The 27386-nt window shown below is 42.8% G+C and overlaps 1 protein-coding gene across 1 annotated transcript; it reads left to right on the forward strand.

Annotated features, from left to right (window-relative positions):
* The first annotated feature begins 2524 nt into the window (after positions 1 to 2524).
* On the forward strand, positions 2525 to 26522 carry LOC128301398 (uncharacterized). The gene is made up of 6 exons (XM_053037848.1): positions 2525 to 2550; positions 17249 to 17495; positions 17727 to 17853; positions 17921 to 18073; positions 19751 to 19924; positions 26347 to 26522. Exons 2-6 carry the CDS (start codon positions 17295 to 17297, stop codon positions 26520 to 26522), a joined length of 831 nt encoding a protein of 276 aa, XP_052893808.1. The 5' UTR covers positions 2525 to 2550; positions 17249 to 17294.
* Positions 26523 to 27386: the final 864 nt, after the last annotated feature.

A 27386-nucleotide genomic window follows, 5' to 3' on the forward strand; every position in this document is an offset into this window, starting at 1 on the left:
ACGAAATGTGTGGGGTTGCGTATTTTGTATGTTGCAATGCTTTCCAGCGACAGGTAAGGGTTTCGGCAGTTTAGTAATTAGATTGTTTGGTTTCTTGTTCAATTGATTTGGCCTTGATCTATGAAAGCTCGTAATAAAACTTGGATAAGATTTAGGAAATTTGAGAATATTTTTATTACAATTTGCATTTTCTTAAATATACTAAGTAATTACATTTATGACTTACCTCAACGATCGAATTAAAACTTCCGCGAAGCATTTTTTTTGCTGAAAAGAACTAAGCTTTCGATAAGCTGCGAATCAACGCAAGGATACATTTATGATTACTGCAGTATAGCTTTTTTCACAGGATAATTAATAATTTACATCTAAAAACAGGAAATTTGAAATATTTTTATTTTAATCTTACACTGGGCATACACCTCGGCCTTTTTAAGGTAAAAAATATTATAGAATCAAGGTTGCCTCTACTGCTCACGAACGACAGATGATTACTGCTCAAATGGGTAAATTCAAAGTTCGCTGTCTGACTGGGATGTTCAAATTGTTACTTGGGAATCAACCATTTCGTGCGGAAAAACTCATCGGAAAAAAACAGTTGCAATAAATTAAGAACATAAATGTTTAAATGCAATTTATGTTGAATCTCGAACTAAATCATGCGTACAAAATTTTATCTAACCTCCATCAGCTTCAACAATCACAAAATTCCTCTTACGTTTTATAAAAGATTTTCCACTGCTATCGCTGTAAAGCTTTCCGCCATTTTTTTGTTTCGGTGGAGCTTTTTAACAAAACCCGTTTCCACCTCTCCGGCGCTCTCGACCATCGCTAACGCTTCCAGTGGCGCGTTCTGTTTACGTGTTTTCCGCAATCCTGCCACAGTGGGCGATTGTATTCCACGCATACATGCGCAGACACATCGTAAACACTCCCCGAAAAAGCGGCATTAAGGGTAGTTTTGTTTTGGGAAACTTTGCCGGAAAGCTCGTAGAAAATAGAGCGACATAAATTATGCTTTCGACTCTTACGGGAGAGCATAAATGGGAGAGCCGAAAGAGCTTCGGCGTTTGGGCTTGTGTTGTTTATATCAAAACACACTCTCTACTGTTCAGGCTCTCGCTGCTCTCTGAAGACAGATTTTCCGATCGGACGAATGTCCTGTTTCCCGAAAGGGATCCGCTCCGGGAGAGGAGCCAAACTTTTCGCAAACTGGAAAAAACTGCAGCATATTCAGCTCTCACGCAGTCAGTCTGCTTGCAACGGTGCCAGGAGTTAGCAACGGAAAACTCAACGTTAGTCGATGTGAATGCGGATAGTGAGGAGTCTTATTTGTGTCCAATAGTTTCTGAGAAGTGCAACAAAAAAAAAGATAGCAAGTGCATTTGATCGTGTACGTGGTCGCAAAGAAGCATGAGTTAAACGTCAAAGGATATACGAGAAAGAAGTTCGTAAGGAAGTAAGTGCGTTACTGCGTAAATAGTGGATTCTATCTGCTGGGAAGAAAACCCACCAATAACGCACTCGTTAACAGCAGTGTCGTTTGTGTGCTGTTCGATGTGACATTCAAATTTTAGTGGCCTGCAAAGGGCACAACACACAACGAGTGTGGGAAAATCGTTCCCAATAGTAAAGCCTCCCTTTTCTGTTCCAACGACGGTAGTTCGGCACGGTATCACGTAGAAAAAAGCACGTACGCAGTCTACCATGGGCGACGGCATCGCTTGCTGCGCCGGTCTTCAAAGTGCCCAGAGAGAAACCCCCAACGGTGACGAAAATTTTCGATAGGAGGAAAATTGGGCACCCCCCTTTGAGAAAATAAAGCCATTAAAGGCGAAGGAACAAGGCACAACATTGTGCGTATCCTAGCAGTTGGAGGAGTTCGATTGGCCAAACCAAAGGCCTAACGAAGAGAAACACTCTAAAGCGCTATCGGTTCGATTCGGAAGTAAGTAGCGGTGGTGTATTGGGAAGAGTTTTATTAGTCCCTTCGCTGGAAAAATCCAATCTTCAAGCACACTTCAACCCCGAATCACAATACAAGAGTTCTACTCTTGCGGATGATGAAAGTTTTCATCATCCAGCCAAAAGTCAAAGTGCATTCGTGTGCGAAGGTGGATTGCGTTCAAGAAGTCCCCACCAGTTGAAAAGCTCCTTCAACTTTCCGGAAAATAGATTGTAAACGAGCCATTGTGAAGCTAGTGAGTGTTTGTAAAAGGATAAAATCGAATCTAATCAATCTAACTGCCATATCACGTGCAGCGCAAAGTTAGAGTGCAGTCCAATTACTGCACACGAATTTCGCACAAAGAAAAAGGTCGTCGTCGGTGTGGTGTGTTCTGCTGTGAAAGTGCGTGTGTGTGTCGCTGTGTTTTTGTGAGTTAATGTGCCACAAGTTCTTTCTTTGCCATCGCCACCTAGCGCTAGAGTGTTGTGCAGGCATCGGTGCATCCGACGGTACATAGTATACAAAGCACTGCACGAGTATACAAACTTGTTTAGACGACCGATTCTACTACTTCGGGTGGGAACGAACGCCAATTAAACGAGGTGAGTTTTATATTAGGGTTTTTTTTGCCTCACATAATATTCTTATACGTCTATGGATTTACCCTGTTCTCCAAGAAATTGCGTTTGGTTAACTCCATCCATTGCCCAACCGAACAAGGACTTCGAAATCGAACAGCGGTGGCGTGAAAATGTAGGTCAATAAACTTGCCATTTAGCTCACCGTAAATACGTTCACTGTTCACAAAAAACTACGCTAAAAGGATCCGATGAAAAGATGGTGAAAGAGAACGCCATAAGGATGCGGAAGGCGCGTGAAGGAGAAAGAGCCTGCCGGCCGGGAAATTGGAGAATATACGGCAGCAAAAACGGAGCGCTTCGAGAGCGAGTTAATCGGTTTTCGATGAGAGAGAAAGCTCTCCTGCACGACCTCCTTTTTTCCCCGACTTTTCACTCACCAGTAGGTGCTTCCCGGTACTTCCTCGTCTAAGGATACTGACAATGGTAAAGCTTGAAGTGGAAAATTGGGGAAACATCTGAGCATCTGAGCAGCTTCGTCTCCGTCCCCCAAACATTGACGGTACCAAGGGTCAGCATATCGGACCGGTGTTAGCAACAAAGACGAGTCGTACCTCGTCACGGTATCCTTTGTCCTTGTTTTCCATTTTGCTTCATTGTTGTCTAAACTTTTGTCCAATTTCCAAACCCCATTAACGCTTAAAACCACAACCATTTCAGTGGCTTTTTTTTAAACGGTTAGCCAATTGAGGAGTGGTGAACAACTCCACATGGTAATTAATACGCCAAAGAGATGGAGAATGGTTGTACAAACAGAAGACCGGATCGTTACCGTCGTACCAAATGGGTAAACATTATTAAACAGAGTCGTCTTTATTTTCTGCCTTTTATATTTGAATCTCATCTTCTGAGTGTGATAATCATGTCCGGCGTCGAAAAAAAGAAAAACGCCTCCCTTACTACTAACATGGCGGATTAATGCTTGTTAAACATCATCAAACAAACAACTCACGTCTTAATGCTGTGTATGTGCGCGAGCGCTGGGTAGCCGTGGTGTATATTGAGCACGTGCGGGAAGCTTTCCTCTGTGATGCCGATGTGACTTTTGTGGTTCATCGTCGAAAGGAATGGCGCAATGTTTTCGCAATTATAACGCCAGTAGTGCTTGTCGGAGGCACATTAACAGAGTCGTACTCCGCAAGCTACACCAGCTAATAGATACCGGCGGTACAGACAGGGTACGTATCCGCAAACACAATCCTAACATAACAGTACTTTTCGTTATTAAAAATACAGTTTCGTGTTCCCTGATGGCCCGAAGCTGGTTTCACATCAGTGCGAATGAATGTTCAGTGCGCGCTCGGCACAATGGGAAGGAAAACTGAGCATGTTTTATCTGGGCGGGCCGGGGTTTTAAGCACAACCGTGGCCACTACTCTTCCTCATCTGGCATCTTTCCGGGGCAGGCTGAGGTGAAGTCTGGCCGGAAGGATGGCTCGGAAAAACAGCGCTTTCGTCGAATCAAAAGTTGTTGGTGCACAGATTTCATCAGGATAAGTATTAGAAATAAAACGGATAAGGGATTGAAAGAAGAAACTTTCCAGCAATTGGGCAAAAGTTTTGTGTGATGGGTTTGTTTCTTCTTCGCATTGTTTTTATTGCCCTTCCTTCGCCGTTAAGGATTCGGGATATTGGGATATCGGTGCTGGAAAAGTAATACCATAACCGGATGCTATATAGTATGGTACGCAGCTGTGAAAACAGCAGATACGCATTACTATTATTTTGATTTATTTGAAGATAATGGATATCCCAAAATATTCGTTGAGGAAATATAGGAAACATATGGAAACTATATTTCAGATAATGTAATTTTATTAATCAAAAGTTAAGATTAACCTTCGTAAGAAGATTAGCACTGCTTTAAAATTATTAAAGCACTACAAAGAAGCTTCAACATTTTGTTAAACGACTTCAACGAATCTTTGGTTGCTTGTTGAAGAAATTAGTCTTTTCGCCCTTTGACCTTACTGAACTGAAGCACCCTGCATTGGGTTCCATAAATAAAGGTGGTTTTTCGCTGCAAAACAAGCTCCCTCTTAGCGCGAGTGCGGTCTGTATCCAATTAAAATGATTAAAGCAAGCGTTTGCCACATCCTGAAACGTGCCTCGTGTCTGGCGAAAAGCTTTATGTGGATATGAATACTAATCTTACTCGCTGTTTTGACCGTTGCATTCGCAGGTAACGAGCTGCCCTTAGGCCTTTCGGGCGAGTTTTCGTTTAATAGAATGTTGCAAATGAAGATATAATGCTGATGTTGGGTAACGATCGCCGCTAAGAATTATCCCGGGCTTTTTTTTTTTGTATAATAAAATGTCTGGTGCTTTTGTAGTGGAAGGTAGGGAGATTTCTTTCAATATCCGAAAAATGGTTAGACAATATTAATATTAGCAGGGGATGGGCAAACTTTGTTTGTTCAATAGGTTAGGTTACGGGGAATTTTTGATTCCACCGGCATGATACCTTCGGAAGGTATCTCAAAGAGAAGATCAATGATTAAGATTTGTTTTTGATTGCTTTTGGATTAATAAAGTATCTAAGATTTGCTTTCTCCAAAGTTCAAGATATTATGTTTATACATTTCAGACGATGTAGACAATACTTACCATGGGTATTCGTTTTCGTTTCGAGAGATAAGCAATAAGACATCGTTTAAAAATGTGATATAAATAGGATGATCCTAGGAAAACGTGGTACTTAACTTTGTATACCGCTTGATTATACCGCAATTTTAAAATAGATTCCACAAATAAAATTTTCCGCGAGGAAAGACAATCAAACGCATCAGATATGCCTCTGTTTTTACCACTTTAACTCAAAAAAACCTTGTCTTATAATGTTAATTTTGCGTGTTACCTTAATTACCTTTCCATTTCCACATAAAAACATCATGCATCAACCCCAAAAAAACAGAGTCCTTGCTTTACATATCAACATGCTGAACTTCTGTTGACAAATTTGACGAGATCAAAATCTGAGAACCCGACATATAGTGGCATCAACTTCGAAGCTGATTGAAATTGATGTAAATTCGGCTTAATTTCATCAGTATCACTGTTCGCTTCATGAATCCGGTTTTACCAAGCTACCATCACGGGGAAACCATTTTACGATGAAAATGGTTCCGAAAATCCCCGCCCCCCACAAACCATTCGCAACTTCACCGATGGACCGAAATCGTTCCCGGTCTCTGCATGAATTCACACGAAATGTCATGCACTAATGAGCAGGTGCGGTGCACAGAAAGCGTGTTGAAAAAGGCGTTGGCAATGTGTGCTTGTCAAATGGTAAGGCAGTAAACTTCTCGAAATGTGCATCATGCAAATCATGCCGTACATTAAGTGTACACCGTCTCATAATGCGATCCAGCAATGGTGAAAAGAGCTTTCCGTATGCACGTATGGCGTGTGTTCCGTAGTTTCGTGTGATTCATGCTTGGAATTTGTAATGCACTGCTCTGTACCTGAACATCAAATCGAGTTAGGAAGATACTGTAGCTGAACTGAATGCAATTACGTATGTTTTGAAAAATGGTATGCAGCTCGTTCACTGCGTTTTTTGAATGTCTATAGCCAAAGGAGCCATACGAGAAGACATTCCCTGGAAGATATAAATCAAATGTACCGGTTCGTACGAAATGTATCGGCTTTCATTAAAAGCATCCCATCCGATTCTATTACTGCAAATCTCTTTCATAGCAAGCTCCATCTCCTGAGCTCCATTATTTCACCAACAATAGTGTGTGCCATATTTGCGGTTAAATTAAACCCACAACCGCACAACCAAGACTCCACTGCAAAGCTGTGCGGAAACGGAACCCACCGCCGGGGATGTCGTTGCCATGTCCATTGTGGTGTCTGTTACGAGACTACGCGCGCATCGGACGGCCGGTAAGGGACACATTCAATATCGCCGACTAATTGAGGCATACTACACCGCGCAATAATTACTCTTTGCGCGGCAACGAACCGAACGTGCAGCGGAATGAAATTCCGTCCGTGCGCTTATCGATATTGTGCCGATTTCGTAACTTTTAGGCGGAAAATAATAAATTTCCCACCGTGATAGCGTTTTGTGCTAGGTCGGTACATAAAGGCAGAAATAGGCCAGCTTATCTAAGCGTAATTGTTTCATGCCATGACCTATTGGATTTATTGGTATCGATTTGAGTAAGTGTTTGCATGGGTACGCGTTGGCGTAAAGGAACATAAATCATTTAGCATGTATGTTGCATATTGTTGTTGATTTTTATTTAAGATTATTAATGTAACATTAATTTCATTATATTAATCAAGCACTTATTAATTATCGATTATAATTGTTTAATAGTTATAATTAAAATTAGTAAATGAATAATTAAATAAAACTCTGCAACTAGCGTCAAACCGGGAGCTCCAATTTTATGTGCAAAACTTTTCTGCAAATGTTTGTACCACACGCACTCGCACCTGTGTTGTTTTTTTTAAATACCCGAGTGCTTCATTAGCCTATTTCCACCGCTACACCTTATCACACATTTCGCTAGTGTCGATCGATTATGCTTGCTGACGAGAATTTTAATTATACCCTGCGTTTGTTGCGAGTGCGAAAGGAAAACAAGACCTGTGTTTGCACTGAAATCCATCCAGCTCAGCTCATTCGATTCGCTCGGTGCCGCGATGGTGTAATAATACCATTGTGCCAAGCCCAAGCACACACAACGACAAAAACTCAACCATGAAATGGGCAAGCAAACGAAAGCAAGTCATTAACTTTTCCCAAGTGGAGGATACAAATATAACCACGGAGAAGAATGAAAAGCTGGAAAAAAATAAACAAGTACAGTCGTACACCACTCGCAACCACAGTGCACACGGGTGTTCTATCACTCGAGGCTGACGCCATTCTGGGGCCCGCTCCAGATCTCTCATGGCGGCACAAAAGGTTGTTTGGTCCCTATTGTTAGAAAGTTTGTACCGCCGAACGACTAAGCAATGTTTTCTTCACTTTGCTCCCGTCCAGTTTTCGATCAAATTAACCTTATAAGCTGCCCTTTGCTTTAGAATTAAGAGCGCCCGCGTTTGCAACCATTCGGGTTGCACAGGGGACTCAGACAATGTAGAAATTAAAACCCTGTACTGTCGGTAACCTGTGGAGCGCAAGGCATCTCGTTAACTTTGCGGCAGAATAAAAAAGCTCTTGCCAAGAGAAGCACTCTTCCTTGATGGAGGCGCCTGGTGCATGGTACACATACACTTTTCCCGGAGAATGGAAATATTGAAGTAACAATTTTCTCCCTCCCTTAAAACCCCCCAGTCCGAGACAACCGTATACCATGCCAGTCGGCAAATTTTGCTACGTAAATTGTGTAAAAATGGCTGCATGATGTGGCGTTCGTTCTTTGTTGGCATGGCATGACGAAGACATCCGCGGTATCCTGCCGAGACAAAATGCGCCTCCAGCCGAAACGGTAATCAGATCGACCATTACTGGCGCGTCTGACAGGCGTGCGAGACCCCGGGTAAACTATTTCGGGCGAAATCCCGTGGATATGGCGTTGGTTGGGTAAATGGCATGGTTATTTGTAACAGGTGTGCCAAAGGCTAGACATCGGTATGGGTCCCAGCGGACCGCAAACAACGCCATGGTTGTTTATTTGGCAATGTGTGAAGGAAAGTTTCCACGTAACAGTAGACATGATGCAGGACAATAATAATAACTCCCATCAGTATAACCCATTACCGGCGATTTCTTCCACTCTCTGTCTGCTTCCGTTCCAAGCTCGTTGCGAATGATTAAAGCTGTCAGGCTAAGTCATCGTGCCATCCGGCAAAACTGTTACTATCAAAAAGCGATCGCGTACACTTGAAACGAACGGTTTTATCACAGATGGAACATACTTTTGCTTGCTGATTGTATTTCAAGGGCCAGCGTCCCTTTGTCCCGTCGAGATGTGCTAACAAAATCTAATATCTTCACTTAAGCAGCACTACACTCAGAGCCGTCCGTTGTTTTGTCCGCCTCGTCTCTGGAGGCTGGAAGCTGAACCGAATGGAAAACCTCAAGTCGTCGCCCGGCAAAGAAATAATAGACGAGCAAAAGTACCAAGTACCGGCGAGATGAGTGTGCTATGTAATCTGTCAAGTTCTAGCATAGTGACACGAGGTTCCGGTGTGTCAGTCATCGTCCATTGTTGGGTATTACCTGGGTGGGACTGCCGCCGAGCGATGGGTCACCGGTTCAAGCATGAATTGTTTTGCACCGCACTGGAAAGTGCAAACGCCATTCAGCAAGCAGCGTAATCCGAGATTAAATGAGGACTGCTCCGACTCTGTGCGAAATATGTCACCAGTACGATCCACTGCTTCAGCCCTGATTGTCGGTCCGTTTTGTCAGTGCCTCGACACAGATAAAAATCAGGGGGAATGGGAGGATGTTTTCTTTTTTTGTTATTGTTGTTATTTGGCTCCCTGTTTGGTCATCGTTCGAAAGCATGACGGCGTCATAACCATTTTGTGGGCCATCCCCCAAATTCGTGTCAATTTGGGTGGGTTCCAACGAATTGACATACTTTTCTAGCCATTTGCCAATGGAGACCGCGGACCGTGGACGGTACCGTTCGTGTACGCTCACAAGAGGAGGGAAAATTTCAGATTTCCCTCGAGATTTCATGCTGGGCCAGCGTCATAGTAATGACAAGGTTAAAAGCGTACCATTTCGCTACCATTGCTTGCGAGAAGGAATCGTACACATCCTTATGCTTTCGATTACAACGCACAGCAAACACTGAATGCGCCATCAGGACAGCGTGGTCCTGCTTCTTTCGGGTGTTTGGTACGTTGATTGGGGCCCATGTGCGTCAGGTTGGGTGGCGATAATTTATGACACTCGGCTACCGGGAGGAGCCCGGCCACATTCATTAGTTCCCATCACTCCCCGGAGACATATGCAAATTTATGCGTCGTATTTTGTTTACCGAATCCACTGCCCCCCCGGGCTGATCGGTGGAGCAGAGGATGTTGCTTCTTCGAAGGACGATTATTTTTTTGTTTGTGTGTGTGGATCGTGTTTTGCTTTTATTTTTACGACATTTTCCCCGCGGGCGTCCCAGATTGACGGGTTGATTGACAATAGGCCGTCCGATGCAGTAAGCGAAACCCATAAATTTTCGGTTGCAAATGAAAAATAATGAAACTGCTCCGATTTGACAGCGCCCGGTTAGCCACATGACGCAACAGGCCTCCGCAAGGATATGCTGGCCAGCTGGTTCTGCAACGTGACAGCACTTGCCGTACAGGAACGTGATTCGAGGTGGGCTGGATGTTGAGGAATCCTATCGAGAAAATTCAGTGTCTTTTTTTCTTCCTTCGTTTTGCTCAAACTCTTCAATCGTGCCGAAAGTAGCTGTTTGGAGCAGCAGGAGAAAAAAATTGGGAGTTGAAATAAATCCACTGAACGGCTGCCATTGACAGCTGTTGCGGGCGGATCTTCTTGCAGGGGAAGTTTCGCTTTTTCCTTCTTCGCAGTTCGCTTCAACTGCCGCGTTGAAGCTCTTCCAAACACACACAAAAGCTATTGACATTTTGGCTCAGGGTGCAACAGAGCAAGTAGTGTTGTTCGCATACTAGCGCGCTGCAGTATTTGCCACTAGTGCATTGAAAATGCACAGCTGAGCTGCTGTTCTGCATGACAAACGACGTAATGGAAGCTGAAGGATGGTTGACCGGGTGCATTACGGTCGCAGACAATGGCTTACGACAGTAGGTTGGCTTTTCGAATCATCTCTCTGGGAAACATGGCCCACCACACACCGTCAAGTACAATGAAACGTTTGGCGTTTGTTTTAGGACGTCCTCGTATGACAGCAGGGCACGAGATTCTCCTTTGTCGCGTGGGTTAACATAGCGGAATGGTGTTTCGGGATCAGTCGGAAGTGGGAGAAATGTTTATTACATCAATAACACGTTCATGGACCCGTTCCTTTTGATAACCGAAGATCCAAACAACGTCCAAACGATCATTCGTAGGTCAACCCACGGGAGCTTGTGAACAAGTGAATAAACATACAACGATATATGTTTGCAGCTCGTTTGAGTTGATTTATTTATTGGAAATTTAATTTCCCAGTGCATATTTTATACGTCGTTTAAATTGGAAAGTAAAACAAAAAGTACGAGCGTGTTCGACCTTTTCAAACGATTACCAACAAAGGTTTTCGACGCTCGAAATGCGGAACACGTTCGGTACCTTTACATTCGATCACAGCCCCTCATGGTTATGGCTATGGTAGTTTGTTTCGAGATTTTTCCCCTTTTCTGAGGTTTCTGCAACAAATCCTACACTCAATAACAATCTAATTAAACATTCATAACCATAAGTCTGGGGGTGCGGTTTAGCTCTTCAAGCATCAAGGTTAAGAAGGGTATTCCTGTCTGAGAAACCGAAAAAGGACAACTGTGGCCTTGGAGAGCACGGAACGGATGAGGCGTATCGTGATGGATAGAAACACTAGCAAGCTCTACCTTTTCAAGCACCTGTTGAAAAAGGGTCGGTTTTGGGTGATTGCAACACACAAGCAGGACTGTGGGAAATAATTACGTGTGTAAGTCGTTTCATCTTCTGTGTGAAAGGATTCCTATGGATGTGACTATCGAATGATCTTAGTTGGTTTGTTAAATTAATGCATACATTTATAAGGATTGGAAGAGTGCATCTTGGATGAGTTTTTATTGCTAAATGTTTAGTTTTCAATTGCTTATTTAGATCTACAGAGCCATACAGCTTCAATTGAATAATAATCTGTTCTACTGACGCTATATTTTCATATGATCTCAACGATTCTTTGCTGTCGTATTTCAGCTTTCTCCGTAACGAAGAATGATTTTCCGGATAAATGTGAAAGCTAATTCTAGTCCGCCATTAATATGACAGATATATATATACCAAAAAGATCGTTAAGCCAAGAAAGAAGAAAAAGTTTCACGTTTCGCTACGATGCTTCGATAAAAGCTAATGGAGTGAAACTCTTCGTAAAAGTTTTGGCTTTTGGTTCGTTTCCCTTTTACTCGTCTACCTAAAAGTCAATTCCACGTACAGGGATTGAGATTTATTCAATCTGTTGTCAGTGGTCCCAATTACCTTATTTATTGTGTGCGTGATACGACGCTCTTTACGCTTTTCCTGTTACACCACCCCGCGTTCAAACAATACACCGGAAACAAACGGAACTAAAACAATTGTCCCGAACACGCTAAAGTGTCGAATCGATCGGACCATTGATAAATGACCATTCACTCACATTAACAATCCAAAAAAAAAAAACGGCATGCATATGTGTGTGTGCGGACGTGATTTCCGGGCGTTGAATTGTAAATGCCGTGACTAAGAGATTTTCCTCTTCCGATGGTATGTCACTCCGGCCGTCCGTCCCTTTTACTTTTAGCCCATTTCCCATCGCACCGGTCATGCACAACTTGGGGGCAAAGCTTGGATGGTTTTCCACACAAGAAGCGCTCATAAATTGTTGGCACTGGGTTTGACAGAGTGTAATGTATTGTATAGTGCGGTGCGATGCGTTTATCTTCATCGTGTTTTTCATCCCTTGTATTTATAATGGTACACTTTAACGCGCGGTGAACCATTGCCTCCAAATATGCCCAACACCGCGCTCCGGTTTGACATCGCACGGAAATACACCATTAATGTGCAAATCACATCTTTTCCCCGCTTAAATTCACTGGGTTGGTACTTTGTGCATAGTGAGCGCACGATACGGCATGATCGATTCGATTTCAAAGCAAATATTTTGTTATCCCTTCGACATTCCAGGACGCGCCCGTCGTTGGTTGTTTCGGCGTGTAGATGACGGGAGCTGCAGAGTTGCGTGACAACGTGCAAAGAACACTTTTAGGCGCCAGTTAAATCACAAGCCAAGGCAAGCAAACATTACACTCTTTGTGTGTGAGTGTGGGGTTGCTTTCTCGGAGAAAATACAACCAAAACTCCGGGCAAAAGAAATTTGCTAATGCCAAACCATTTTTCAGAATTTTCTTGAAGAGTGTCTTCACCGGCATTCTCACCCCGTCCCTACGGTCGTCACCTCGCCGGGAATCTCAGCCCTTATACGTAGAAGGCAAAGGTCCTTGCAAATCCTTGAATCCTTACCAAATTTACTGTTATCAGCAGTGCCGGCCTGTTCGGGTTTCATGATGTCGCCAAGGTCCTCGGAATAGACATAATCAGCATCAGCGTTGAAAATCGGCTTTACCGTGCCAAAGCGTACGAGAAGAAGGAACCAATCGTCAGCAAAGGAATGGTAAACGAAACATGAACCAATAAGCAGCTTCGTTACAATACAACCATCTACAAAAAGGGTCTAATTTGCCACACGCGTTGGATAAAGCTTGCTGGCAAAAAGCGGCCTTTCTCGTGACGTTATAGCGCAAAAACGGAAAACCTACCCGTGGTTGAAATGGATACGCATAAGATGCTGTCTTTCGGCGTACGGGACGGATTCCTTTAATCTTTCTGTTTGGCTCGGGTGCATGTTTTATCCCAGCGCTCCGTTTGATGCTTGTCAGCTTATTTACTCACATTAACCTGCAAGGGATACAATCACACAGCCCCACTGCATGTTTCCGCATGCTTCATTTAGCTGGCACTGGGAACCGGAAGGTTTATCGAAAGTGCCAAATTGATTGTAAAATCAATAGCAAACGCACCGCTGTAAGGGAAAAAAATATACACAAAATAACACACTTTCGGTAGCTTCCAGCTCGGGTGTAACCACAGGCAAACATTAATGTAAATAAGGCACTGTACCAAAATCCCTTCCGTACGCCACAAGTCCCCGGGTCTACGGATCGGGCGACTGACAAACGACAATCGGTGGCAATTCATCCAAAACACGCCACTGACAGCCCGACCCCGATGGTCGACCACCCAACCCCGAAGCGGAAAATACTTGCGGCGGTTGGACGCTTGTGGTTGTAGAGCTGTCAGGAATTATGACCTCAGTGGTTTTTGAGCGAGCTCTAGGCAGTCGGCGGCTCGAATGATTAAACAACCTAGCCACGGGTGACTCGGAAAGCTCGTACATACAACTCGAAATGTTTTGCAGTGTTTCGTTGCTGGGCGATAAGGTGGGTACCTGTCGGTTTCAGTAGAATTTAAAGGTGCATTAGAGGAAGACATAAATATCTTTAATATAATTTAAATTTATTTATCATTTTATTTATACATGATAAACTTTATTTTATTATTTAATTCACGTAGAGAATAATTTATTATTTACAAATTAAATATAATTATTTAGCCTTGTTTTTATAACAACAACTTTTGTCATATAGTTAGCAGCATGAGTGCTGATTTTGCTAGAATGTTTGCTAGTGAGTTCAGTTTTAATAATTTCAGTAATTAAACCATTCCTGCGTCTGTCGTACTAATCAAACTCCCTGCACAGTCAGAAGTGCGATAAATAAACTAAGTTTTATAAGGACAAATGACACTCTCAGACATATTAGCAGGAAAAAAATGCTTCCATCTTTTTCATCAGTTGGAATCGTATCTAAAGTTTCTGCTAACTTCGCACACGCTTGTAATTGACAGTCAAAACAACCGCATCGTCAGCTTCAGAGGACATGCGCGAATCAGTACAAATGCCGACAGGCAACAACAACAAAAAAACAGAAGGTCCTTCCACTATGGGACGACGTTCGAATGGGTGGTGTTGTGTGCGGAAGGATCTCAGATGGGTGGCTAACGTGGCCCCACAGTAATAGCCACCCAAAACGCAATATTACATTGAGTCCCACGCTCGAATCTTTTTTCTCCCTCGTTGCTCGTGTTCTGACTTTGATTGCCGGCTCCAACTCTATGGAAGCTTTTTCACCAGCACGGGTTTGAATCGATGTGTGCCCGTGAATGGTTGGGAGTAGTGAGAGTGGGAAGAGGAAAAAAACCCAACCAAACTCCCTCCATGACTCACTACACAGCGGCTTGATCTGCATGTGGTCGCAGTAGGCCGACGGGTCCTTGAAACCATTTTTTTTTTCAGCGGCCACCCGGTTGACCGATAAACTCGACGGCCAGTAAACGGTTTGTTTTGGAATATTTACCAAATGTCAGCTGCCAAATGCTACCGCTGCCGGGCAATGTGATATCATTACCGCCGGCTAACGATGCGACGCGTTGGTTTGATTGCTTCTTGTGTGGGTTTTTTTCTTGCTCTTCTATCGTTCATTTACAGTGCTCAGTTACGAATAATCATGCAGGTACTGGGGAAACACAGATATATAACAAAAAAATAAATAAACCTGGGGCTCACGGAATTGAATTTCGCACAAAGTTTGACGGAGACACCCCCTAGCGCGAGCGTTCCCAGCCCGTCACAAGTTAGTTCGACAAACATCCACAGTTCCATGCCGGAGCACCGTCCGGAGCACATTCGCAATACGCAGCACACATAATTCAATTCCCAGCGCTTACGCTGTCCGTTTGCGAACGAAACATTCGAATGCCGGGTGGGTTATTTGTGTAGGAAAACCTATCCCCAGAGTGTGTGCGGATGTTTTATTGATTTTCATTTGTGAGTGCGTTCGGTGTTTTGGGTCGTTTGGTTAAAAACTGGAAACCAGCAGCAGCTAGAAACACACCAGAATAATAAGCTTATGAGTGCCAGCACCGGCATATTACTTTATGGTTTTGAAATGAAAAACACCCCTTTATTTGATTAAAGTCAGGCATGGTGGGGTACCGTTGAGAATAATCATTCAGACGCCAAGGTTCATACGTGTCACCGTAGCTACCCGAATGGCCAACACCCCTTTTGGTGGGCGGCATGCATGTTACAGAAATCGGCACCAATTTACATTTAGGTCAATTTATTGCGAAACAAAAAAAAAATCCCGTTGCCCCGCTACAGGGCTAATTGCTTCTGCTTAAGTAAATCGAATTAATTTCGTGATCAATGCGTCTTTGCGTCTCGGCTAACGAAGGGATGAACGCGAAGAGACCATTCAGTAACTAATTGGATCGAATGCGTTTCAATCGAGATGGTTCGTTCGTTCGATTGATGGACGGGCTGGATAATTACGATTGCCATCGCTGGATTTGTCTTTGCCGATTGATTAGGTTAACAGTTGAACGTTGATCGGTGTCATGCTATCGCTTCGTTGTGTGTGCGTGTAGCATTTGCATGCAAGAGTTGTTGTACCTTTAGTTTTTCTTTGGACTATTGCAATTATTGCTACGTCAGTGATGGATCTTTCGATAAATGTTTGTTTTTTGTAATTAGTAATAATCTAAAGGTGGAAAATTATAGCCATATCAGCTCTTTAGTTCACTTTATGTCCGCATAATAGGTGATTTTGAATAATGTAGAGTTGTGCATTAGATGAAACTCAAGCCAAGACTGTCGAAATTCTAGACCAAACAGGTCCGATATCAAACTCGAATTATCCAATGCCACACAAATGGGTTTGAATGGAAAAGAAGCAACTTAGAATTAAGTTTAAAGATGTCCTTTAATGACAGGAAGCAGCTATATCATATGGTGAGATTGAGAGATAGGGAAACATATCATGATTGGATATGACAGTCAACTACGCAACTAAAGTTAAGCCCTACGTGTAGACTCCATCTCATTCCATAATCCCAAAGAGATCTCCAGAGAATCGTACTATAGGTCCAAGGACTCCAATAATCTTAAATTCAAAGATGTTTGAAACGAATTTCTCAGAATGACTACCAACGGGCTTTTGGGAGACATTTTGTAGTCTATTAGAGCTTGGAAGGAGAAGAAAGGCCAGAATCTTCCCTTCTTTGGTGTGGGAAAATGGGTCTCCTAAAACACTTCTTTCGCATTTGCAAAATCGATGGTGCACAACATAGTCACACAAAACGTACGAAAGAAAATGCAAAATGAGAGCTGCAAAACCCAGCCGTTATTATTCAGTTTCAAATGTCTAGCTATAATTTAACAATAACAATAATAATTATAACAATAATTAACAATATCTCATTTGCAGCAGTTAGTAAAATCGTCTTAATAATACGTCTGGGTTTCAAAGTTGAATGGGTTGTGTTTCTCAGAAATGTCAGATAGCAAGGCAAGACCGACCAAGTGGCGCTAACACCAAGCTACTTCCACCATTGCTCTACGAAACCCATTGCTTTGCACAGTCATAAACAAGACTATCAAGCAAATGAAATGTGCTCATTACATATCAAAATCGACAGAATTCAATGTGGAGGAGCTATAAACTATGTTATCTCCCCAGATGCCGCCCACACACTCTGAGATGGGTTGTGAAATACGAAATGTTTCATGAAACACTCAACGCTCGAGAATGCTTTACGACGTTGGCCGCTTGACAGGTTATGAAAGTGGTCTCATTCCTCATTGCTGAAGTCCACCATTGAGCTCCGTCTGCCTGGTCTGTTGCTCGATAGCATTCATTATTGTAAACCATTATCGGATTACTTTTACAACGGTGGTCTACATATCTCCACATCACATATCTTGGCGTTTTCGGGATGCCAGGAAGCCGTATTCCCGTACCCGTACCGGATTATTATAATGGATGAGTTCACTTCACGCGCTGATGATGCTGTGACTTATCAAGTGCATCGATTGTCACCACCACACACACACTCATCGCTGTACTTTGTTTCTCTCGCCAGGACGCAGACATCATCGCAGTAGCAAGGGCTTAAACGACAGTGCAAGATGCATTCGGTGGGCATCCATTCGGCGCTTGCCATCAAACGGCAGCGCAAGAGACGCGACAATCAGCGCAAGGCCCGGGAACGCCGCTACAGCATACAGAGCTCGGAAAGCGGCGACACCCATTCGCCGCACGGTTCAACACGTCGAAAATTCCACCCCCAGAAAGTGCACATCACCGATAATAATAATTTAGATACGAAAGTAAGTACCGGTATGGGTGGATATGGAGTGAGTACACAACCTCATCTTGACTTTGTGACGGTAGATTGAGAAGAATCCTTGCGAGTTCCAAATTCTAGTGTTCGGGTGAATCACCAAACGGACACTTAGCTGTGGGACAGGAAATTAGATTGGACCACATCACGCAACGGAACGGAAATTCATCGACTAACGCTCAAACGCTCCACCCGATTATCCCTCTGTCCTCCACAGGTAGTCACCAGTATTGGTATGCTGCACATAGGAGTCGTGTTCGTAGTTTTCGGAATCTTTTTACTAGGCGCTGGATTTTTTCCAGATAATCTATCCAATCAACCGCAACAATCGTGGCACCTGCTAGGTAAGTGACACACTGTCAAACGCGCGACAACTCACCGTTATCAATGCATAATCCTCTTGCGTTACAGGCAAAGGCTCCTGGTGGAATGAACTGATATGCACGGGACTGTTTGCCGTCGGTCTGGGCATATTTCTAATCATTCTGAACTGTGTGATAAGTAATCGAGAGGAGCAGGATCTCGAGAGCTACGTCCAGCGGCAGCTGACACGTTCCCGATCCGGTAAGTACTCGAACAGCCGCCCCAAAACAATTCCCTCCCCGAGCAGTGGAAACCACTTAGGGAAATCATGACGAGTTAAATGCCACATCCGATTAGTCGACAATCAACCGGCAATTGTTGGTGCAGTTCGAACAGTTCGACGCGCCGGTCGATTCGTTCCATCCGCCAGCGGAGTAAATAAATGATTAGTTGTGGGATTTCTTCCGGAACTCGCAACACGAAACAGCACACTTCTAGCATTTGTGTTGCTGGTGGGATGTTTTTTTTCCCCCGAGCCGTGCAATATTCTGTTCGACAGGAAAAAGGTAGGACAAAAGCACAACAACGCACGTGACACTTCACTTTCGATTGACCTCCGTCAGCTTGAGAACGCCGTTCGGTTGCGTCTTGTGTGTGTAATTTAACCGAAAGCTCCGTTCAGGCCCGTCTAGTCGCTGTCCGTCAGTTCGGCAGCACGACGGCGACGACGGGTCATCGTGCTTCTGTATCTGTGCGCCACTCTCGCACGATAGCAGGAAGTTGCCAAATATGGCTAGCGATGTATTATTCATCGTATCAAAATGCCACCGTTTCATGTTTTCATGGTCAGCATTTTCTTTCTACAATCGTTACACGCCAAATTGATCACAGCCAAGCGCCAAGGTTTGTTTTTGTGCTGCTAGAATTATTGTGCCAAGGTCTTCGAGCTATAAAGAATATCCTTTTAGATTGTGTCGTTTTTTGTTGAATCGTGAAAGGAGAAATTTATTATCAAACGAAACAGAATTTATATCTCCACGTAAAATATCTAAACACATATTTCACATCGTTTTTATTAATGTTTTATTATGGAACTTGGAAATTTGTAAAAAAAAAACATCCAAAAAAATATTAAAAAACGCTCTCCCTTTCATTGAGAATTATGACCTTTCATAAATGGCCTTTAACCATCAATTTATTTCCAAATGGACTAACTTTGTCCCTTGTGCAAGAATGTGGAACCTATTCATCGGTATTAACGCTGGTGAAAGTTCTAATGCCACCGGCAGGAAGCAGCTGGTGCTTTTCTTACCTATCACGTGTCTTTTTCAGCTGCCATCTGTGTAGGGAAGCATGAACACGTTGAGCTTCATTTCACTGGGATCAAACTCAAACCCCAAAATCCACCAAAAGAAACTAGACAAACACTGACACCTTGCCACGATGTGGGTCGACTGTAAAGTGCCATATCACTCCGGAAGCAAAGAAACTCCTCGGGTCCCATATCGGAAAGGCGAAAGGAAAAACCGACAAATATAAATCAATATGCTCACCCATTCAAAGAAGAAGCTTAGATACGTTAGATATCGATTAACGATGCCGTCAATGTGGCCTGGGACGTTCCTTCCGGAGGCTGTTGGGCAATAGAAACTGGCCACGGTTCACATTCCACTCAATCGCATTCCATTTTCGGTGTGGAATTTTCCCATACAGCCGCATGTGCACAACCGGACGTGCCAGCGCGAAGTACGTCATAAAATCGTGGCCCTCTTTTGAATGTCCCATTTGCGGGTTGGTGGGAGGGGGAGTGTTGTTTTTTTTTTTGTTGGGGGGTTAGATTGATCGGTTTCATTATCGATTTGGTCATTTCGTCGTTCTGCTTCGTCATTGAGGGTTTTTTTGCTTTTACTTTATCCCTTCTTCCGTTTCTTCGTACAGGTCATCGACTGGAGCGTGACGTGGAAACTGGCGGTCTGACCACACGCCATCACCGCAAAGCCATGCAGATACAGAAGGGTGCTGCCGAGAGGGGGCTGGACGATCTTTCCAACTCGAATGTGCTGCTGACGCCGACCAGCAGCGAGGTGGTCACTCCGACAACACCGTCCGGAGGTAAGGCGAGCTAGTTGATATCCCCAGCAACGAAGGGCATGACTGACCTTCTGTCGTTGCTTAGCAAACCACCACCACCACCACCATCATCATCACCACCACCACTACCACCGGCACCAATCACCATCCATCACCGCATCCCTTGCTTCCGTTCAAGTTCATTAGTACATTTTATATTCCGCGACTAGCACGTACCCATTATAATAGCACTTCCATCACATTATTAGCTGCAAATATCATCACACACACACAAAAAAACATACAAAAAAACACACACACACATACCGAACTCCGGTTAGTGTTTCTTCTTTTATGGACTAGCCCTTTTCATACCACTGTATAGCACCTCATAAATTGCATCGTATCGTATCCAGGGAAGCGCACATTAATCTTGTTTTATTTCTCGAACTCGGTCATTTTTCTTTTCGATTTTCTATCGCTTTCTTTTCCATTCCCGTTTCATCACTTGACATTTTGGCTTCTTATGCTTCTGAATTTTGTGTTTTTTTTTTTGGTTTTCATTTCGGTATTTTAAGTTTTGTTTAATTTTATAACGTCAACCGGCTGTTCCTCTGGTTGTACCTCGGAATCGTTTGTACGGGAGTTTTGGTCCTCTTGACTCGCAGGCCACAACCGTGGCCCGCGTGGGATACAACTGCAAAGCGGGCCGAGTAACTGCTGTACCACCGTACAGGATGGTGCATTCTCGATCGATAACGACCGGTTGGTGTTTGGATTCAGATGCTGTTCGCCATCCGACATTGTATCCAGATAGCATCAGGCGACGCTCGTGCGCTCGCGTTTTTCCTTTTATGCTGTGCCCTTTCTTTCTCGTGTTTTATTTTCTCCTCTTCCAAACAAACGGGCATTCCGATGCGCGATGTTCAAGGTCTCCGTTTGCCCAGCGGCATATTTCACCCTCCGTTGGGTGGATTAAAAAGAAATTAGTTTTAATCGTGCTTCGGATCCCATCCGGAGGATGATGAAAAATGCAAGCACAACTTGGGGAGGAAAATTGTTATCTTGCTGTTTGCTGGGGAGCACATTTTTGCCGGGGGTCAATTATTATAAAATTACACATTGTACCGTCCTTTCAACAGCAAATCGAATTATGCAAGAAGAAATACTGATAATAGTTTAATGGAGACCGAAGTTTATTAGTCGAAGTTTTAATAATCGATGTGATGTGGTTGGAGATTTATAAGTTTTGAAGCATATTAATAGGGAAGTTAAATATATTTCCAAATAGCAAAATAAATGAGCAAAATAGTTGCTATTTCATTCATCTTTAACATTGTCACTATTGGAATGAAAAGAAAAGATAATCCCCCCGTCAATTAACCTCATGGAGCAAATGAACCGTACACAACATACGACAAATCCGTCCCCCATTTCCCACTGCTCCACTGCTTCGTACCGATTCCACTGTTCTACTGTTTTATTTGTTTCTTTCCCACTGCTCCCACTGCGTCACTCATTACCCGTTGTACGTACGAACAACGGTTCGGCTAGCGCGATGGAGGCGCCCAGTCTGTTTCACAAAGCACCAGGCGCCTCCATCTGCTGGGCGTAATTTGCATCGGTCGTTCGCAATAACGCGACGCGACAGTGATGCAGGCGCGTGATGGTAATGAATATTCAACAGCAACGGCAACGGTTGTAGCCAACCGTTCAAAAAGCGGGGTCGGGAGTGATCCAAATCGAACAAACATTCACTTGTGTATATCAGCATCAGCTCGCATCAGATTAATTCTGACTAATGTCTAACATACGGCGGCAATCGGCTGCCTGTTCACTCTAACACCAACCCGACAAAAAACCTGCCCCGTCCATATGCAACAATTGCAACCACCATGTTCCAATTTCGTACGCTGCCAAATTAATGTCTGATACTGTTATTGAATCATTGTTGAGGTTGAGGAGTTTGGGGTCGTTTCATTTCGACTAACAACCCGTACTGTGGAGCAAAAAACTAGTGTCTAACTAGGCCATATGTATCTTCACGCAACTATAGTCGCAAGCACCCAACACCAGCGTTCGTGTTTCGAAAGGAACGAACCTTGACGAGACTCTGAAACGGAAATTGCACATCACAAAGTGCTTCATACAAAGAGCACCATGATCGTATGCAAATGTTACACTACACCTTGTATCAGGTGTTTGCTTGTCATCTTCTTTAACATTTTTCATGATTTACCAAAACAACAACAACAACAACAATTGCTTCAGCCGGAGAAGAGTTCAAACACCAGCACACCTGTGATACACACACGATTTCATCAAACTTCATGTCTCACGCTCATGATTCGCTATTCTCATCGACACAGCATATATGCTTCCAATTTTAACTATTTTCCACCTGTTTTCTCTACCCCCATTGCCATCTTTCTGTACGAATGCATTTGTTTTTATCTCGCCTCATGCCCTGTACACACTAAACCTATAAACCCATTCGGGTGCGCATAACGGATGCTTCACCATAATAAAAAATCAATGCAATTTATGCTCCGTTTTCACGGCAAATTGAACCACATAACTCCATAACCGTACGCCATTTCGGCCCCTAATGCCACGCTATGCATTTATGCAATATTTGTCATACGTCAATCGATAACCGGATAAACTACAATTGTTGAACATAAAACCAAACACATGGCAATGGCACTTAAAAAAAAAAACAAACACACTCAAACCCCTAAAAGGCTATGCTTTGTAAGAATATCATCGCTCGAGATTCATCCCAGTGGCCAAAATGCAACGGGGAGGCAGGGCACGGCAAGGCAAGTTGAGCAAATAAATCCTTCCTTGGAGCAGCACTTCTGCTGCGTTTTCGTTCCCGAACGTTTGATGTGTCGTGTGTCGTGCGTTAGATTTCCGTTTTATTCTCCTTTACTACCTGTACTTCCTTTCGGCTTATTGCTGTCGTCTTGTGATGCAATGCAACCGGCCTCATGTTCATCGTTTCGAAACGTGCATTCGTTCGATATGCCAGTTTTTCCTCGCTAACTGTTTGTTGCTTCAAACGTCCTGTGTGTTTCGTTTTTCTTTTTTCCAATCCACCTTTGACCAATTGTTCATGTACACCGACATACATCCCTTTTCATCGTGTATCATTATTTGTCAATGCTGGATTAAAAACTGCTTGCGTTCTGTTGGCCTTTTGTCATCTTGCTGCTCTTCCGGGTGTGTCGCTTTCCATCGCGCTTTACTCGATCCGAATGTTTATTACTTTTATATTGAATGCGATTCTTTGTTCGTCTATTGCAGCCATTTGCTAGCGGAATTGTGTAATCTATTGTGTATAAAAGGTTGAATCACTATGGTTTCCAACTGTTGACAAGGCTATGAGGCATAGTGTTGTCCTTAATGAAATTTTTTAAAAGAGATATTGATACAAATCTTCATTAATCGAGTATCGGTAGATTTTTAAATCTCGAAATATTAATCAACATCCAGAGATTCATTTAACCTTTGATGGCAAGAACCAATTCAGTTAAACGGTTAAACAAAGATTCATCACATTGCACACAGATTCATCAAACACTCCTATTAAACAAACCAAAAAGTAAATAAAATGATTGATTCTTAACTGTACGACATATAAAAACGGGAAACAATGCATAGATTTTGATTAACACTTAACCATGGCAATTATTATGAGTCTTGTTACGAATCGGGCATTATATTTTTCATTGCTCTGTTGTGTTTGTATATCATTAAATTATTACAACTATTTATTAATCAAATGCGAACATATTTAAAAAATCAATTTCGTACGTCCCATTTACTCATCTTCATACTTTGAGTTTGTTTTCAGTGGCAAAACTAAACTAAATTGAATTTGTGTTTATGGGGGTGACTTTATGAATGACTTTACTTCGCTCGTTGCATTCGTTGCTCATTATCATTGGTTTCAGCGTGAAAATTACACTGTCTGCTGCACAAAACATTTCGCAACTTCGGGCCAGCAGCAAACCGAGCCCGGAATTAGTGAGTTCGTAATTGGAACTGCAGTTGCAACCCTTCTGCCACAGTACATGTTCCGGTTTTGCAAACCCGAGTGCTTGGATCAAACTTGGATTGTACGAGACGGAGTATCGATTTAGGCAAAGCGCCAAAACGCGATGGCGATAGCGAAAAAAAAAACAAATAAATAAACAGATTTCCCGATACGCTCCCCCTATTGCTTTTGGTTCGTTTCTTCAACTGTGTAGTTTTATTTGCGAATGACACAAAACTGGTGGTTGCTCGGTGTTGCCTTCATTGTTTTTAAACACACTCATCTCTAATTGAATTTCCTCATACTCTAATACTTCTCTTTCTCTTTCTCCTCTTTCCGGAACCTTCTTCTGGGATCTTCCTGCTTTTTCGTTCTGTCTTCTTATTTAATTTATGTGCTTGGTTTGTTTGGTGGTTTTTTTTAAATTAAAATTAAATCTAGTTGCACTAATAATGCCAGCTAACTATAAACCACACGTCGAGATATTAATGTGATACTGCCATCGTTACGTCCGTTGCATTGCAAGCCTCACGAAGCTGTTACCTTAACTCAGCCACCGATAATTATTTGATATATTAGAAAAAGAAGAAGAAAGAAGCATGAAAAATAGTAAAATAAATACGCGTACGATCTCATCGCTCAAACGAAAGCAATAACAATAAGCGTAATGATTAAAACAACGAACAACGGAAGTTATTAAAAGATTAAAAAACACACATTAAACGAAAAAAAAAAAACTAAACCAAACACGAAAGCAATCACCACCGCAAAGTACAAACTAAACATCCAACAGAAACTAAACTAATAAAAGAATAATTAATTAATATTCGCACCGTATCGATATTAGTGTGTTGTGTAAATGTCGTTAAACACTCGCAATTGAACCCGTGTGTGTGTGTGTGTGTGGTCGGGACTTTTAAGAAAGCTATCTTGTTGGTACATTAATAAAACCACGCTAATTAAGCGTTCTCTTCGTTGTGGCTAGGCAATGTCAAAGAATAATCACAATAATCAATAATCATTTTACGCAAGACAAAAGGTGAATGGTAAAACAGATTGAAATTATTATGAAATTTCTACCCTTTTATGCGTTGTGTATGGTTTACATGTTTTCTTTATATTTGTTTGTTATTTATTTCGTAAACCCTTGATCCTCTTTCCACCTGCTTTTTTTCTGGTTGCTTGGCAGCTTTAACGTACCTCCCCCGTGTAATAGGTGTATTGGCCTCAGCAGCACAGTCATACACACTCCCAGGCCAACGTGTAAACGTTAGAAAAGTGTGTCGCGTGTGGCACAAAATGTGATGGTAGCGATGGATTGTCTTACCATTCCGTTTCCGGTATTGCAACGAGTGACGTACAAAAGGCCGGAATGAGATTCGAGGACACTGATGTACCGTTGATTTTATGTGTTAATGTTAAGTTCACGCCGTTTCCGCGCTTCTGTTGCATTAGCAATTGCACTTCGAACCCACTTTTCTGTTTTGTTTTGTCGTTTGAATAAAAAAACTCTCTTCGTCGGTAAAGTTTAATCATTCGTGGCAACAAGAAGCGATTTTTATGCCTTTTTTTTTACTCTCCCTTGATATTTTTGGTTGTCTGGTTTTGTTTCCATGTTTTTGACCGTTTGCAGTTTTTCTCCACACTTGCTCCCTGTACAATCAAACTTTCGTGCTTATTATATTTGGGCCCTAGCTGTTCATGTTGTTTGCAAAAAATGAAAACTGACTTTAAACGAAAAGAAAAACCCAATTTGTCGTACGCTGTATTTACTCCATGTTGCATATCATTTCATCTTACTCTTATTCCCATTGCCGAAGCAAAACGTAAAATGTAAATCCTTCATTCACAAGCCTTAATTTCCTGTAGCAAAAAAAAAATGAACCTAACCCACACTTAGATCATGCCGTTTCCGCTTCATTTCGATATATGAGCTAAGATAACAAGTGACAAACCCTGCATTTTCCGTATTTCCTGGGTTACTCTGCTATCATGTGCTTGTATGCGCTATGTTTTTTTGTACGAATGATTTTATCTTTTGTATCTATTTGATGAAAGCAAGTAAGACTGTAGCAGATGATTGGAAGATTTTTTTTTGTGATTTTTGATGATAAATTTTTATTGTTTTTACATTCCAATTTTCTGTCCAAATTTGACGCTTGGTTTGGTTTTTCTCCTTCTCTCTCTCTCTATGTCTTTGAATGTATGTACTGCCAATGTTAATAAGCGTTAGCTCTGTGTATAGTGTGTGCGTTGTTGTGTACTTATTTTTGTTAAGCAATATTTTTGAACTTCCACATAACTTAACGTTTCGTTTCTTGTTTTTGTTTTACTCTCAACTGCTGTTCTACGCTACGACAATTTCCACTCCAATGAAATGAAATATTTCACAATGCATTCCGCCATCCGCCATCGCAAGCAGTTCTGGGCGCTTCGGGTGAAATTTTGTTGGAAAAGATTTTGGAAGAGGACAGCAGCTACGGCGATGCGGATTACTACTCCCGGAACGTCGGCCAATCACCACCCGGTGCTGATAACGATAAGCGGTTGCTGCTGGGCAACGGCCATACTGGCGCGATACACATGACCGACATCTAAGCACGCGGACGACCGCGTGGAGACCCCAAGGGGACACGACAGGCGATGCAACATACGTCCGGGCGGGCGGTTCCGATGGAAATCCGTGCTGGTGTCCAGGCCGTGGTCGTATCGGTAGGCTGACGCTGTGAATTGTGATGACGATTTTTTGTAGTTTTCGTAGAGCTTTTTGCTGGTGGGATGGGAGTTTCGAGGAGGGACATTGTAACAGGGGTGGGCATAATTAGTATATTCAACATACAAAGCTAACGAAAGTTTTTCGTACTGACTTCAAACTCAACACATCTCGCTGTCATACCGCGATGTGCGGTTTTGTAACACATTATCCAAACATACGACTGTGTGATGTGGGCGTACTAACGAACAAGTGAGACATTTTCTTTCTATTAGCTGAACATTAGCGCTAAAATTAGTCTCAATCAGCTCCCGATCGCGCCGGAAACTAATCTACCAACAACGTTGGATTATGAGGAATGGGATTTCCCACAGCATCCATTTTATTTACCTCCCAAAATGGCATCAACAAAAAAGGGATAGAAATAGTTACACAGTACAACAAAAAAAAGAATCTCGATTAATACGTTAACGGTGGGATACACGGTGGAAGATAAATCTTTTCTCCCGCTGCTTCCCATACATAGAGATGCCCGCTGTGCGACATAAAAATACAGTAGATGATTAAGTGTGGGCGTACCAGTGAGCATAAGGGTAAAGTCAACCGGGTTGATTGATTGACATCCGCTCGAATCAAATTAAACTCCCGCTGAGATTAATCGCAACGCGTGATCGTACTGAAGCGTGCGTGGAAAAATCACCGGGAACACACCAGCTCGGGGGTGGACAAGCAAGGGCTACCGGAAACGA

This window comes from Anopheles moucheti, chromosome 3 (assembly GCF_943734755.1).
Source record: "Anopheles moucheti chromosome 3, idAnoMoucSN_F20_07, whole genome shotgun sequence".
In the NCBI taxonomy this organism is placed as follows: domain Eukaryota; kingdom Metazoa; phylum Arthropoda; class Insecta; order Diptera; family Culicidae; genus Anopheles; species Anopheles moucheti.

Bases quoted from the DNA above. Each gene is read 5' to 3' on its own strand.
- LOC128301398 (XM_053037848.1), top strand. From the start codon at position 17,295: ATGCATTCGGTGGGCATCCATTCGGCGCTTGCCATCAAACGGCAGCGC. The intron at 17,496-17,726 runs GTAAGTACCGGT...TGTCCTCCACAG, and splicing joins ATAATAATTTAGATACGAAA to GTAGTCACCAGTATTGGTAT. The intron at 17,854-17,920 runs GTAAGTGACACA...CTTGCGTTACAG, and splicing joins ACAATCGTGGCACCTGCTAG to GCAAAGGCTCCTGGTGGAAT.